At 35.8% G+C, this 17,687-nt stretch overlaps 1 protein-coding gene across 1 annotated transcript in view; it reads right to left on the bottom strand.

The window, feature by feature from the left end:
- The window catches only part of LRP1B (LDL receptor related protein 1B), a 1,456,161-nt gene that overhangs the window by 439,290 nt on the left and 999,184 nt on the right, over positions 1-17,687 (bottom strand). The window contains exons 35-36 of the mRNA XM_008695867.2: positions 4,189-4,323; positions 3,474-3,603 (exon numbers count right to left, since the gene is read on the bottom strand). Coding sequence (XP_008694089.2) covers positions 3,474-3,603; positions 4,189-4,323 — 265 coding nt within the window. The remainder of the gene's footprint in view (positions 1-3,473; positions 3,604-4,188; positions 4,324-17,687) is intronic.

The raw sequence follows: 17,687 nt of genomic DNA, 5'->3' as shown, positions 1-17,687 counted from the left end.
AGCTTTTAAATAGATTGATAGGGTAATAGAATTCCTGGTATATTAGATATAGGGTATATGAGAGAGACACCAAAGTTCATACCAAGTGTTTTGACCTAAGCAACTGAAATAACAGAACTGGCATCAACTAATGGAGGACTCATAATTGTAGAGAACGATTCAGTTTAGTTTTGAACCTGTTAAGGTTAAGATTTCTGGTGGATCTCCTTTTGGTTATCTTGCTGCTAGCAAACCCCTCCAAATTTAAAGGCTTAAAACAACAATAACTTAATTGCTTCTACATTTGTAATTTGATCAGAGCTCAGCAGGAACAACTCATCCCTTCTTCACATCCACCAAGGTGCCATGAAGGGTAAGGTGACATAACAGCTAGGGACTAGAATCATTTAGATTCACTCACTCAACATATCTAGTAACTGGTGCTGGCTGTCAGCTCGGACCTTAGCTAGGGTTGTTGGCTGAAACACCTACATTGGCCCCTTCATGGTGTTGCTTGGCTTCCTCACAGCAGAGTGGCTGGTTTCTAAGAATGTCCCAAGAGAACCATGTAGAAGTTTTATTTTCTCTTATGATAAGCCTTAGATTTTACATGGTATCACTTCCATAATAGTCATAAGCCTACCCAAATTCAAGCATGTGGAAAAGATGCTCCACTTCTCTGTTTGGAAGAGTCGATATCACCTTTTAAGAAGAGCATGTGGAATGGCAGATATTATTGTAATCATCTTGGAAAATAAAATCTGCCACAGATTTGTAATCGAAAATGTTAAAGAAGTAGTACATAACATAAAAATCTAGAGCTTAGAGTGAGGTGTGGTCTGGCTATCAACATTTTATAGTCTTTAACATTTAGGTGGGATGAGACTACCAAAGAAGAGAATAGCACCAAAGACTGAGTCCTGGGAACTCCAACATTAAGGTGTTGAAGAGAAAATGAACTAAGAAAGGAGAGCATGTTGGAATGACTAACTGAAATGGAAAAATCAAGAGAATTGGTTTCCTTCTTCCTCATAATGTCTCTTTGAAATCCACCTCCTCAAGGTCTACCTTAGTAATCGAAACTGAGTTTGTTGTGTATACTGTTAGGTCTGGGACCTTATACCAGCCCATGTATGAAACATAACTTGTCTAAATACGTCAAAACAATCTCTTCCCTTTGGCTAGTGACTAATCTAAGGATGGGCATGTAACCCATTTCTGGTTAAGGGATAACAAAGGAATTGACATAAGGGTGTTTTTCTTCTCAAATACAATCTAGCAAGGAAAAGCTGTTTTTATCCTCTCCCCTTCTTCTTAAGTGTAAACATACTCCCTGATGATATATGAGGCATGTTGTAACAATGGGACCATACCACCAAGTCTAAGACAGACTATAACCTAGTAAAGATAACAGCTGGAAAAAACAGAAAGGAAAAACTCTTATGGGCTTACACTCTATAAATTTTTGCATCCAAGAACATTCTTAACCAATGCAGGTTTTTAAATTTTTACATCGTAATCTTAGCTTGAAGTGTGACAAATTGGAGGTGTTATATCTTTCTCCTATATTAACCTTCTTTGTTTCCTTTTTCACTGTACTAATACAATGACTTAACTTTATAGCATTTGTCAAGAAACTGAAGCAAATGATGATATAGGAAAGCCTACATACAACATAAAACAAAAAGGAAAGTTTGCAGATTTTCACGAGAGCCGATTTGATGTTTTACATAGATTGACTTCATTCTAAATCAGCACTGCGGGTCACTTGTCCACCCCTCCAAAAGGAAGAGGAGGCCTATTAACATAAAAATATCCGCCCTTTAAAAACAAACAAAAAACTCTGAAGTCAAATCATACTAGCAATGAAAGAAACACAGTGGTGGCAACTTATATAAAGTTTTATAATAGGACTACTTCTATATTATTGGTTAAGAGAAAAGCTGTTATCAGTCAGCATTTTATTCTTTACCAGCCACTGTACCAGGCCCTGGGGATAGAGAAATAAACCAAACACACATGACTTCTCTCCTCATAGTACAGTGAAGAATGGAGACATCATCCAGTCCCAGTGAAAATAGAGACACTAAGCAAATAAATATAAGCAAATAAGCAAATATTAGTGCACAGAATTTATATAAAAAAATGAAAGTAATGAGAGTACTAGGTATTTTGGTATCATAGAATAGAACAATCTAATCTGTTTACAAAGGCAGGGAAGGATAAATAAAATTTAGCCAAGTAAAAGTAGGAAGAAAAACACTGCCGATAAAGGAAAGTCGTTGTTCAAAGGGTAGGAACCAAAAAGAATAAGAAATATCTGAAAATATTCTTAAAACTACTTAGCCTAGCAGAGATTGAGATACCAAAGAGGCAGTAGCAGGAGTTTGAGACTGAATATTTACATAAGGCAGGATTAAGAAGGATCACAACAGGGGTGCCTGGATGGTTCAGTTGGCTGAGTGACTCTTGATTTCGGCTCAGGTCATGATCTCAGGGTGGTGATCTCAGGGTCTGTGAGATCCTGCCCTGCATTGACCCCTGCAGTAAGGCCCATATTGGGCTCCTCCCTCAGCATAGAGTCTGGCTGTCCCTCTCCCTCTGCTCCTCCCCCACCTGCTCACGGTCTCTCTAAAATACATACATACATACATACATACACATAAATACATAAACAAATAAATCTTAAAAAAAAAAAAAAAGAAGGATCACAACAGAAATTTTGGCCTTTACACAAAAGTCAATGGGGATCCCTCAAAAGGATTTAAACAAGATTATATTAAAAGAAAAAAAAATTCACTGTAACCTTTAACGATGTTAGGAGATGAATTGGGAAATTATTGCAGTGTTGTATGTGTAAGATAAGAACAGATTTAATTAGAGTGGGAGTTGCAAAGATGGAGAGTAGTAGATTGATAATATTTAGAAAGGAAATATTAACAGAACTTGATGGCAGATTGAATTCATTTCAGTTTTAGGTATGTACAGTTTGAGTGCCTATGAAATATCTAAATGGAAAAATGAAGATGTCAAAAAGGCAGGTAGACATATTTACCTGGAACTCAAAGGAAAAAAATACAAAGCTTGGGATGAATATGTTGTTTTGGTAATCATAGACTTATAAATGGAAACTGAAGCTTTAGAAATATTGAAGAATGAGGCTGGATATCAGCCATTCAGCAAATAAGTGAGTACTCATTTTGTAAAAAGTTGTAGGGTAGAGAATTGAGAATCTAGAAATATGTTGGTGTACTTACTTGGATTTACACATACATTAAAGAACTGCATAATAAATATAGCCCCATTAAATATATTCTGAAATATACATCACAGAGTGAAAATAAACTTTTTTTTTTTTTGCTAGGTGAAATATTGAGTTTCATTTCAAACATTATAACTAAAAATAAATATTAATATGGACATATGGATTTTTTAAAAATGAAACTTAAGAAAACTCACTTAAAACTCAAGATATATGTAAAGCTTAAAATTACCCTTTCTCTGGATGCACAGCTATAGATCTTGGTTGATCCAGGCCTTGGGAAATAATTACATAACGGAAAGAGCCATTGAGTCTTGCAACTTCAATTAAGTTGAAACCATGATCTGTCCAATATATGTTACCTAGGAGAAATACAGATGTGTTTATAATATGGTTGTGAGAAAGAAAATTATTTATTAGTTATAGCTAAAATTAACTTTCTGAGCATTCACATAACTATCAAGAAATCATTTACTTCCTATATTTTTTTAATGTGTCCACTTCCTAAGCGGAAAGCTGTAAATAAACTAATATGCAAATACTTCCCAATCTCACACATCTACAGTTTAAACCATATAATGATACATGTACATGTTAAAAATAAATTGAAACTTCTCTCACCCAAAGAAGGGATCTATTTTAACTTTCTACTGACCCCAGGCAAGAGAGAACTTCTAACACTTTTGTTTACCTGCCTCACAGTTCCCAGGAGATTTGGGCAAAGTTAACACTACATAATCTACTTCTGCATAAAAGCACTTGTCTAAAGACTCAAAGGCATTAGAAGGAATGAAGCCAAGAGCAAAAGAGACTATTTATTCCTGGGGCTAGAAGTAAAAAAAAAAAAAAAAAATTGTTATGAGTTGGAAACAGAATTTTTATGAAGGAGATTGAGACCCTAACAAAATAGGTACAAAATGGGAACAGAAAAAAACCATGGATTATACCAGCAATCCAGTCAATAGCTATCCCCTCCACTCTTCCCAAGCCATTGGTAATGATATCTTCTTTCCAAGTCTGATCTCTTTTAGCTCGGCTAATTTTATTGAAGCCCATGTCTGTCCAGTAGATGGTATCATTTTCTATGGATAAGACAAAAAGAAAAAAAAAAAAAAACAAAAAAAACATACACATACACTATAAAAGGTATCGATATATTATTAGGATCACATTGCATTAATATTTTGGGGGTTATCATCCTGGGTATACTAGGGTATAAATATTCTTCAGGACAGTTTACTAACACAAATAGCAAGAAAGATATTAAAACAACATGAAAGAACCTAGTCAAATGGTTTTTTAAAAGTACTTTGGAAATAAATGTGGAAATGACCTATCACATCCTTGATTATTTTTTCTTCATTTTTCTACTCATTTAACTCAATAAATACTTATTTCACATTACTTTGCAATCCTGATATCAAACCATGCTATTTTGGACCACAGTTTTTCTCTTCATACCTATACCTGTGTCTGAGTTCTCTAAATGTAAAAAGAATACTACTGGAGATAATCAACAAAGTCTCAAAGTAGAGAGAGAATGGAAAGAAAGATTTCAACTATACCAAGAGTGTTTTAAGCATAAGGTCATTCAAAATGTATAAAGTCTTAAAAATGCCCTAGCATTCAATTATTCCTTCTGAGGAACTAGTTTCCCAAATGTCAACTACAAACCCCTTAAATTATTTTTCAAACTCTGATTGTACAAATGGGCTTAAGAATACTTGAAAAATGGCTCTATGCTATTGCAGAGTCTTTAAATAACAGTGCTTTTTGAATATTTGAATGAAAAATGTGTCAAAAGATTATAAATGAAATATATTATATGTGCATGCATACGCATAAAGGGTAGCAATTATAGACCAATGATTTTAAAGATAGCCACCAGAAAGACACTGGGGACAAATCATTAAATAATAAATTTGCCACCAACTAAGTAAGTTTTTGTGTTGTGACCTACGTGGCCATTTGAAGAACAAATCCTTTAAGACCAATATAATTTCCGTCTGGCACAGTGACAGACTATGGAAATAAAGAAAAAGCAATTAGTATAATAAAGCCATTTATCAGTAAGTTTTGAGATTCCATTTCAAGTAAAATATAGTCTAAATTCTTTTGCTTGATTGAAAAAAGATTCCAAAACCCCCTTGTTCTCAAGAATGGTAAGTCAAATACATAATCGTTTGAAGCAGAGTAGATACCATTTTCAAATATATGTCTGGAAAGCAAGAATTTGTTTGATTTTTTCCAATTTTGTTAAATTATTAGTTAACATTTGAAAGAGTGAATCAATGAACAATAAACATTATTTTTGCATCAATACTAAGCATATGTCAAATCCAAATCTCTTCCACAAACATTAGACCCATGTATCTAACTGCCTACTTTGTATCTCCACTTGTATGTAGAGAAGGCAATCTTGGTATACAAAAGACAAATTCTGGATTTCTACGTGGAACACGCTCTCTTGCAGTCTTCCACATGGCAACTCTACATGCCATGATGGTATGATGGATGGTATCCCCATCCTTTGTTTTTTGGGCTAAAAACCTCATATTATCCTTGATTACTTTTTCTCAAACTTCACATCTAATCCATAACCCAAATACTCTAGTGTTCAATCTATCACCAAGCATTTCTGGTTCTTTTTATTCTTCTTTCAAATCATATCCATCATCAAACCACTTCTCACACTCTCTACTACTTACAGTGCAATCCAAACTACTATTAACTCTTGCCTGAAGCACAGTTGACTCTTGAACAACCTGAATTTGAACTGTGTGGGCCCATTCATACATGGATTTTTTTTTCAATAAATATACTGAACAATATTGATATAGTCACTGACAGACAATTTATCTCGTAGGCAGATGATGTAAACTTACAGCATCAATAAACTCAGTAAAGTATTTCTTTATTTTGAACGTATTTCTCTTACGATTTTCTTAGTAACATTTTCTTTTTTTAGCTTGCTTTATTCTAAGAATACAGTATATAATACATAGAACATACATATAAAATATGTAAGTAACTGTCTATGTTATTGGTAAGGCTTCTAGTCAACACTAGGTCATTAGTAGTTAAGTTTTAGGGGAGTCAAAAGTTATATGCAGATTTTCAACTGCGCAGGGGTCAGTGCCTCTAACCCCCACGTTGTCCAAGATCAACTACATTGCAATTAGCTTTCTGACTTATTGCCCAGCTTAATTTTTGCCTCAGTACTCTCCTTTCCTCCCCAGTCCTTTCTCTGTTTAGGGACTATTGTTACCCTTTTAAAGTAAACAAGATCATTTCTCTCTTCTCAAACTCTCTAATCATTTGTCATCTCATTCAAGGTAAAAGTAAAGTTCCTTCCCATGACCTTCAGGATCTACCCACACTCTTCAACCCTCTCTCACCAGACAACCTTCCACTCTCCCCCTCACTTATCATCTCTGGTAACAGACCTTTCTTTGCCTATCACAAACCAAATACTATCAGTCTAAGGTTCTTTACTCTTTCTGTTTGGAAGCTCTTCCCTCAGATATCTGCACACCTCTGTCTTAGCTCAAATATCCCCTCCTTCTTACTGAAACTTTCCCTGACTACTCTGTAAAAAATTATTTCCTTGACATGCTCTACCCCACCTTACCAAACCACAGCATTTATTACTGTCAAACCCATTATATATTTATTGGGTTGTTCTTCAGTGCCTGTCTTATCTCATAGAAATGTAATCCCTGTGAGGGATGGGGCTTTATTTTGTTCACTGGTTTATCCCTGGCTCGTAGAATAATAATACCTGCCGCACAGTAAGCTCAAAGTAAACATTTGGAGAATAATGAATAAATGTGATATGCTATACAAAGACTGGCTGGAAGGGGATACAGGAAGACACAGTTTTATCATGAGAAACTTTATAAGCTCAATAAGGAGAAGATACGTGCGTAAAATAAAAGACTAACAATTCACGATAGTGTATCATGAGCAGCATATAAGTAGTACAGGCAAGTAATTTTGCAAGAGTTCAAAGAAAACATTCACAACAATCTTCACAAGTATTAGAAAAAATACCCTATTTTGTATGGGAATCTTACTTTTGAATTACCCTCTAATAGCTCTGCCAGGCTGCAAACTCCTGTTTCATATAAACAGGAAATATTCTTTCTCACATACACCACTACATCTCCCATATACTTTTATTATTATATTGAGCTGAAATTGGGGCTTTACATTTCTTCTTAGAAACAAACTGTGGGAAGAGTGCCTGGGTAGCTCAGTTGGTTAATGTCTGACTCTTGATTTCAGCTCAGGTCATGATCTTAGGGTCCTGGGATCGAACACCAGTTCGGACTTTGTGCTCAGCTTGGAGTCTGCTTGGAATTCTTTCTCTCTCTCCCTCTGTCCCTCCACCCCCCCCCACTCATGCTCATTCTCCCTAAATAAATAAGTAAATAAAATCTTAAAAAGAAAAAAAAAGAAAAAAAAGAAACAGAATGTGAGATAATTCATAGGTAGGGATTGCAACTGACCCAACTTTAACTAATGTAATCAGATGTGTAGTAGACACTTCATGAATATCCATTTTGTGGATAATAGATTAATTTGTAACACTGAGGCTATCTCTAAATGGTCAGGCCCACTAGATCAAAGCACTGAGGACTGAGAATTTTCTTTGTATTATTTCTATTAGGTATATTTGGGAGATTAGTGAGCAAATCACTCACGTGGTGATCAGTAAGGAGGACCAAAACAATAGAAGAATTAAATCAGTCATTTATATCCAAATCCCTTTCTTATCAATTCTTTCACATACATACTGCATACCTACACACTTTAAATTGGATATGTTCACTAATATATAAAAATGTGTTTTCTTAAAAAAAAGAATATATTTTCTAAGATCTGGAATATCTGCAAAATAAACAAATTATGTCAGGAATGTCTTAATTAGGATTAAACCAGGCTGAAAGATAAAATTTTACAACAAACCGTAAAGATACAAATGGAAATACATATAAATATAGAAAGGGAAGAAAAGACTATCATAACTGTGTCCTGAACTTTTTCCAAAATATGATATTTTTTAACTTTAATTATCCTTATTCAACAACACTTATAGAATATTTAATGTGTGCCAAACATTATTATAGGCTTAAGAGTTTGGTGGGGAACATGATAGACAGTCCTTGTAATCATGGAGTTCACTTCTGGAATTGAATTAAAAATAAACTGTCTTGGGGCGCCTGGGTGGCTCAGTCATTAAGCGTCTGCCTTCAGCCCAGGGCGTGATCCCGGCGGTCTGGGATCGAGCCCTACATCAGGCTTCTCCACTGGGAGCCTGCTTCTTCCTCTCCCACTCCCCCTGCTTGTGTTCCCTCTCTCCCTGGCTGTCTCTCTCTCTGTCAAATAAATAAATAAATAAATAAATAAATAAACTGTCTTAAGACATATGGTAATCGGTAATGTATAAAATAATCACAGGATTGGAAAATAGAATTTACAATTTAAGGTAATAACAATTATAATTAGCTCCCCACAGGTATAATAAGACACATAGGATAGTTGGTAACTATTTTCAAGGATTACGTATAGAGAGATTGCAGGCCAGCTGTGCATTGTAACCACAGGCAGAATTAAAAGAAAAACCACATACGGTCATAATGGTATTAGTCAGTAAAACAAGGGAGAGGCTTATTGACACTGAGAAAAGTTAAACTTTTTGAATTAAGTTGAAGAGCTGACCATCTACAGAACTAGATTATGCATAGTCCTGTTTAAAAATAGGAAACAAGAAATGTAAGTCTCTTAAAGGCCTTTCACCCCCAGCTGTCTATTTTTGTATGATTAATTAACACTTATTGATCATCTATTGTGAATACACTCATCTCCATGTTAACTTGGGTTGCTGGGTCTTTCCTAGAAAATTCAAAGTCCTGTTTCCCCACCTAAATTGACATACAATTTCAGAAAACACCATACCAACTTAAAAAAACAACCAGATAAAATATAGTGTATAAGGTTACCATGCTTCCCTCTCCTAATGAAATAATCACCAGCACAACAGAAAGACAGCAGACCAGAGTGCAAAAGTTTAGGGCTGGGATCTTAGCATTTATCATTATCCCTCTATTTCCCATGACACTTTCACAAAGTTACTTTGTCTCTCTTGTCCTCAGTTTCCTCACATATGAATATGAATATACAAATAGAAAGACAGAGATACATAGATATAAGAAAAGAAGGTAAAATTTAGATAACCTTTAGGGTTTCTTTCAACTCTTGATGTTTCAATGTTAAGATTTAATTTTTTGGTTGCACTTAAAAGGAATACAGTATCTCAAAGTTCTGCCCAATTTGAACTGTTACATAGATTTTCCTTTTTCTCTGTAATTTTTTCTCATTTTAACTAGCTCTGTTGTCTGGAGCTTAAAAAAAGCATACGATTTTTCCCAGAACATGCTACTAATAATTATTAAATCACATTTATTTTTTCAACTACAGACTTTTACACTTATCCTACTAAATGCTATCGGTTACATTTGATCAGTGATCTTGTCAATCAACTTTTTTAAAAAAATGTGTTATCCAATGACTCTTTTTTGTGATATCCACAATTTGATAAGTAGGTTTTCTTTTTTTTTTTTTAATGATTTTTTATTATATTATGTTGGTCACCATACAGTACATCCCCGGTTTCCGATGTAAAGTTCAATGATTCATTAGTTGCATATAACACCCAGTGCACCATGCAATACGTGCCCTCCTTACTACCCATCACCGGTCTATCCCATTCCCCCACCTCCCTCCCCTCTGAGGCCCTCAGGTTGTTTCTCATAGTCCATAGTTTCTCATATTTCATTCCCCCTTCTGATTACCCCCCCTTTCTTTATCCCTTTCTTCCCCTACCGATCATCCTAGTTCTTATGTTCCATAGATGAGAGAAATCATATGATAATTGTCTTTCTCTGCTTGACTTATTTCACTTAGCATTATCTCCTCCAGTGCTGTCCATGTTGCAGCAAATGTTGAGAATTCATTCTTTCTGATAGCTGAGTAATATTCCATTGTATAAACGGACCACAACTTATTTTTTTTTGAATTGCATTTGCCTATTTTTCTTTTTTAATTATGAAATTATAAATGACTACCATCTCATTGTACAAAACTTAAATGATACACAAATATAAGAGCAAAGACAGACACTTTTCTCCAGTGCTTCCAATCACATTCTACTGCCCATAGTTTTATGTATATCCATCTAGTCCCTTTCCATACGTTTCCATATGAATATACATACACACATAAATGCTATTTTATATAAACAGGATCATATATATGTACTGTTCCACACCTTGCTTTTTTTTTTTTAAATAGGATTCAGTAGTACGAAAAACCCAATATTTAACTATTCCTGTATTTCTTCTCTTGCTATTACATTGCCAAAGTAAACATCTTTTCCATATATTTGTGGACATGTGTGTGAATTTCTTTGGATGGAGTTGTATACGGTAGATTGTTGGGTTAAAGGATATACTTTCTGATAGATCCATCTTAGCTTTCCCGAAGGTCTGCGTAACTTTTTACTTTCACGAAGTGTATGGAGAGTGCTCATTTCCCCACAAGTCTCACCTACATTTGATAATTTTTATCTGATGGGCAAAAAAGAAAAAAGAATCATTTTGCATTTCCCCGATTAATGGTGAGGTTGAAGTTATTTTCGTGTTTATTGGCCTTGAATGGTTTTATTAGGATTGTTTGTTCATCTCCTTTACCTACAATAGCTTTTCTATTGGGTTATGTTTGGATATATGTTGTTTTTTGTTCAACATCTCTTTCCCCATCCCCTGGTAACAGAATTCTTATTCATCATGGGGAATCTATTCCCTGTGGCTTAGATGATGAGTACATGACCAGGTCTGGCCTTCCTGAGTCCTGCAGCTCCTTAGCCACAGTGGTGAAAGAACAGGCATGTAATTCAAGGCAGACTAAAAAGAGCTTTCAACAGAACTTCTGTGGGGACTATTGGAAAGAAGCTTCTGCAGAGATCCTATGAACTAAGGACTATGTAAGCCTGAATTTGTACCACGTGCAGAGTCTGAGGAGAAACTCAAAGGCTAGCAGAAAGCAATGAGAACTCAGTTCTGTTATTTTTCTGGAGGCCCTAGATCTAGCTGTGCCTAAAGCCTGCCCTGCTTTTTTTTTTTTTTAATGATTTTTTATTATATTATGTTGGTCACCATACAGTACATCCCCGGTTTGTGATGTAAAGCTCGATGATTCATTAGTCGCATATAACACCCAGTGCACCATGCAATACGTGCCCTCCTTACTACCCATCACCGGTCTATCCCATCCCCCCCCCCCCGAGGCCCTCAGTTTGTTTCTCATAGTCCACAGTCTCTCATGTTTCATTCCCCCTTCTGATTACCCCCCCTTTCTTTATCCCTTTCTTCCCCTACCGATCATCCTAGTTCTTATGTTCCATAGATGAGAGAAATCATATGATAGTTGTCTTTCTCTGTTTGACTTATTTCACTTAGCATTATCTCCTCCAGTGCCGTCCATGTTGCAGCAAATGTTGAGAATTCATTCTTTCTGATAGCTGAGTAATATTCCATTGTATATATGGACCACAACTTCTTAATCAAGTCATCTGTTGAAGGGCATCTCGGCTTCTTCCATGATTTAGCTATTGTGGACATTGCTGCTATGAACATTGGGGTGCATATGGCCCTTCTCTTCACTACGTCTGTATCTTTGGGGTAAACACCCAGGTGTGCAATGGCTGGATCATAGGGTAGCTCAATTTTTAACTTTTTAAGGGACCTCCACACTGTTTTCCAAAGTGGCTGTACCAACTTGCATTCCCACCAACAATGTAGGAGGGATCCCCTTTCTCCACGTCCTCTCCAACAATTGTTGTTTCTTGCCTTGTCTATTTTTGCCATTCTAACTGGTGTAAGGTGGTATCTCAGTGTGGTTTTGATTTGAATTTCCCTGATGGCTAATGAACAGACACTTTTCCAATGAAGACATACAAATGGCTAACAGACACATGATAAGTAGGTTTTCTATATCTTTGTTCAAGGCAATAATAAATATGTTGAACTGAATCAAAAATATACTTTTGGCATACCACTTTCTGCAGTAATTGTGGAATCCACCATCCTTTCATATCTGGCTGATACAACCAGGAAGAACTCCTACCACAGATGAAGAGGCAAGAAATTCTCAAGATTCTCCCCTTTCCAGGAACTGGTCTGTGCTGATCTACTTTGGTTGATAGTGCTTACCTTGGGACATAAGGGGCAAATGACTGGCTTCAACTAAGGAAAGGCTTCAGAATGTGTTATTATTAAAAAGTAAAGGGAACCTCCGTGCTATTCCTTATGTTCCACATATGAGTGAAACCATATGATAATTGTTTCTCTGCTTGACTTATTTCACTTAGCATAATCCCCTCCAGTTCCATCCACACTGATGCAAATGATAGGTATTCATCTTTTCTGGTGGCTGAGTAATAGTCCATTGTATATATGAACCACATCTTCTTTATCCATTCATCTGTTGAAGGGCATCTCAGCTCCTTCCACAGTTTGGCTATTGTCAACACTGCTGCTATGAACATTGGGGTGCATGTGCCCTTACTTTCCACTGCATCTGTATCTTTGGGATAAACACCTAGTAGTGCAATTGCTGGGTCATACGGTAGCCCTATTTTTTTTTTAAAGATTTTATTTATTTATGTGACAGTCAGCCAGCGAGAGAGGGAACATAGGAGGGGAGTGGGAGAGGAAGAAGCAGGCTCCCAGCTGAGGAGCCCGATGTGGGACTCAATCCCAGAATGCCAGGATCACGCCCTGAGCCAAAGGCAGACGCTTAACGACTGCACTACCCAGGCGCCCCTATGGTAGCCCCATTTTTAACTCTTGAACACTGGGTGTTATGTACAACTAACAAATCGTTGAACACAACAACAAAAGCTACTGATGTACTATATGTTGGCTAACTGAACATAATTTTAAAAAGGCAAAAAAATAAAATTAAATAAAACACAGCACCTGGAAAATAGTAAAAAAAAAAAAGGAGCTTAGTATTTTAGCTTCCTCCTCAGTTACTAGGATTTTTTTTTTTTCCTGCACCAGTGTTGAATATGTCTGAGAGGTAAAAATTACAGTGAAGCCAATAAAAACACTGGCTTTTTGGATGGGTCTTTTACAAATATTATAATACTTTTGTAAAAGATCTATACCTTAGTGCTTTTATCACACATCACCAGGCTTTAGTCTTGTTTTGTCTAGAATTCTAAAAGGTAAAGTAAATATAACAAATACAATCTCAACTTTGGTAAAATTAATGACATCTAACCTTAATTCTGAGAACACCAAAAGACTATAAATGTTCCTGGCTCCTATTATAATTGTTGTTATTATTTTGCAAATAAGAGCCAGTGCTATTGAGGATCAGGAAAAACATGTGAAGATGGAAAGAGTTGGTGAGCTATGAACTATCAGAATAAAAGAATAAAATATAAAGAAAATGGGAGAGACAGAACGGAAGGAAGGAAGGAAGGAAGGAAGGAAGGAAGGAAGGAAAGAAGGGAATCACACTTCTGTTTTATCATTGTCATAACCATTCCCATATGCTAACATGATTTAACAGAGAATATCAGAGATATAAGAAGAGTAAGATAAACTAAGACATTCTAAAAATGAACGTTCAAAAATGTTGTAATCGGTGCTTGATGCACAAGTTTCTTCTATCATCTTTTATCAGTATATTGTTGATAAATTAAAACCATTTTATAGCACTATGGGTAAATGTGACTGTATTTTGAATCCAGCACCTAGTGTAAGAAAGATGACTGGATGGCAACAAATTTATTGTTATGGTTAGTGAAGCTACAAAAATTAGAAGTTACTTCACAATTTATTTTTTAAAATCTTACCATAAATTTCCTTTTGCCTTCATTAAAACAAAACCAAAACCCTCTAGCATAAACAAATCCTTCTAAAAGGACCAATCAAGTTTGGTCATTAGATCTGGTAATGTGGAAGGATTTTAGAACCTAGTTCCTAAGGTAATAATTTGGTGAATGACAACATGGAAGCTCAGAATCTGGTTGACCTCTAGGAGGCTTACTTTTCCCAGGTTTATAAATGAATAAATTATATAAATTTTATAGAAAACAAGAATCTAGTAATATGTTCTGCTAGTACCTTCTTAGAACTTACATAGAACTTGTTAGGAAAGTCAAGTTAAACCCACAACACAAAGAATTACTTAAGGACAGCTCCAAATTGTGAGTAGTAAAATTTGCAAATTTGTTTAGCTTAATTTATTTGCCAATTTTTTTTTGTTTCCATCTTGTTGGACCCATTATACTCTATCCCACACTTTAAAAATAAAGACATTAATGTTCATTCCCAAAAGCACATGCTAACTTATGGGAAATTCTTGTAAAGTATGCCTTGATTTCTTGATAAACTTCAGGCTTGAGTTCTAGAGAATGTTTTATCTATGACTATTCAACTATTGTCAGTTAGTGTACTCTTTATTACATTATAGGGAAAGCTGTTAGGATTTCATTGTTGTGCTTTCAGCTTTTGTTCTTATATACAAATAAGGATTCATTATAAGGAGGCAACACTAAACTCATGGCACCGATGTTTGTACAGAAACTGCACTTTGTTAGGATCAGAAAGAACAATATCCCTCACCCTGCCATCTCTCCAACCCCCAACTTTTACTTGAACTTTAATTATTTTCTATCACTTTCAGATAAGCTGATTGCATACAACTTTCCCCTTTGAGGTTAAAAATATAAGGCTTCTCTATGGTTTTTATTGCCATTTATCGGCAGTGACCTTAGCAGGTAGGCCCAGAAACTTAACTGTTCCTCCATTAACACAGGCTGCCTTAAGGTATCCAATTCATAATTCCTCTAGCTTTAGCTGATATGATGATTTCCAAACTGATTTCATTCTAAAACTTTGACACATATGACGGGTTACCTCCAATCCAAACCCTATTTTTTGTTCTTACAGAAATCACCTTGCAATTTTTGGAAAGAAGACAGTTTCCCACACCACTTCTACATTTTCTAGTCATCATACATCTAAATGCTATATTTTGTTCCTGATCTGTGTCGGTCATTTCAACCCAGATACTGGATTCAGCCCTTTTCCCTGATTCACTTCCTATAATCCCACCCACACATGAAATACAAATAGTACAATAGAATATGTAGAAGCATGGGATTGGGGGATAAATTATAACAACACAAAACTTGAAACTGAAAATTAGATACCCTATTCTAAAAGGAGCTCTGGTCATAGCTACCAGAGGTGATTTTTCAGTGGCAATTCTGGACTCACACTTATTGCCCACCACTCTCCTCCCACCTCATCTCGTTGATCATTCGCTCCCCTTTCAGATTATCCAGTCTCCAAAAAGAAACCCTCTGTAACTATCATCCCCAACCTCAGCAACAGGTTTGTCATTACACAGTTCAAACTCAGCAGTCCTCAAATGGCTGTCCAGTAGAATTGCCTAGAGAAGTAAAAAAAAAAAAAAAAAAAAATACTGAAGATGAGGGTTCACCTCAGTGATTTTAAATTGCTTAGTCTGGGGTAGTGTGCTGGTTGAGAATTAGTAGCTAATTCATCAAAAGTACAGAAAAGAAGAAAAACACTTGTTACTTAACAGGATCCAAGATCTTGTGAATTAGATTGCTATGGTAATGCTACCCAACCCTTATAACAATCTCACTGCTGTTAATGGCTCACTACCAAAGGGATTTTCAGAGAAAAGAGGACGAGAAGAGCTTGACATGATTTCCAGAATACCACATTTGTTTTTTTTTTTCCTCCAGTTGGAGGAGGTCTTTAAATTGAAAATAAAAATCGAAAAACAAAAACATAATGTATTTTTAAATTTGTTGATTCTGATGAGAGAAACTGAAGAGACCCCATTAAAAAAGCTGTTGCATTTTTTTTTTCCTCCTTTGCTCCAGCTTCTATTCTTGCTAGGGCCTGCACCCCAAGCCCACTCTACACATGCCTTGTAATGCAAATAACATATGTCTTCCTTGTAAGGGACGAGATAATGCTATCTTTGGAGTCTTCCAGCACAACAGATAACATCTAAGGAGTGAACATAAATGTTCTCCAAGACCACTGACTCTAAGCACGTTGACACCAAGACCCCTGGCTTCAGGGAATAAGTGACCTATGAAGGACACCTGGACCTTGTCCTTCTGACCAGTTCCTGGATGCCTAATCACCAATAAAAACCTCAAGCAAAGAAGAGACTCTCTCCTTTCCTTTATGAGAATCCCTGACTCTCAGTCTGTCTGCATCTGTTCTCTCTGTATCTTCAGTAAATTCTGCTTTCACCTCCAACTGTTTCGCATTTGATTTCCATCTATCGTGGTCCTGCAGAAACCCCTCTGGGTCCTTGGACCCGGACTACCTGCATCGCTGATATGCCACTGGCCCCAGATCTGTCAGAAATCACTGCTCTTCAATCTATACCTGAATCAAGCTAAATCTAAAGGCAGCTCAAGGAGATTACTTTGTGTGGATCCTTCTTTATTCTCAATAAGCTGGCTTTTATTGAACTGTGTATGATATGTCCTTTGCCACACATATGTATGTATTCTTTACTTTATTTTTTTTTTTTAATTACATAGACATGTGAGCCCTGAAATTGATCACATTCCTGTCTCTGTACTGGTCAACAGAAATAGAAAAATTGTATTTGCTGCCAACTCTCAGCAAAAATACAGAATTTTACAGCATACAGTTTATCTCTAGTTTCATATTATTTTTTCCCTAACTTTTCTCTTAGAGCTCATTCCCTCACACCTTAATTGTTCATCTTACTGCCATTCCCACATTTTTGAAAGCACATACAATAATTTTTAGAACAAGATTATATATATATGTATATATATATACATATATATATACATATATATATACATATATATATGTATATATATATATTTACTTGTTTAGAGTGTAGAGAGTAGAGCGTAGAGAGTGAGAGAGCACGCACACAGAGGGAGAGGGAGAAGGAGACTCCCCGCTGAGCAGACTCCAGTGTGGGGGCTCGATCGATCCCAATACCCCAAGATCATGACCTGAGCAAAATGCAGACACTTAACTGACTGAGCCACCCAGGCACCCCAAGATATATATTTTTTTAAATTATTAAATTATACTTTATACACAAATAACATCAGAGTCAGCTATACACACTGTAGGGAATAGCTAAGAAAACCAAGAAAATCCAAGACAATGTAAGAAAATGTTAAAATGGTGATTTTTACTTATTTTTGAAGAATTTCTATTTTAGTGTATATTTAATACAGTAATAATATATTCTTTACAAGTAAATAATTTGCTAATAAAGTAATAAATAAAAAACACATGTATTTTAAGTGAAATCTCTTCTTGTT

The sequence above is a fragment of the Ursus maritimus genome, unplaced genomic scaffold (assembly GCF_017311325.1).
Source record: "Ursus maritimus isolate PB19 unplaced genomic scaffold, ASM1731132v1 scaffold_1, whole genome shotgun sequence".
NCBI classification, from domain to species: domain Eukaryota; kingdom Metazoa; phylum Chordata; class Mammalia; order Carnivora; family Ursidae; genus Ursus; species Ursus maritimus.
The sequence above is the reverse complement of the archived record's forward strand: the minus strand, read 5'-3'. Positions and strand labels throughout refer to the sequence as shown.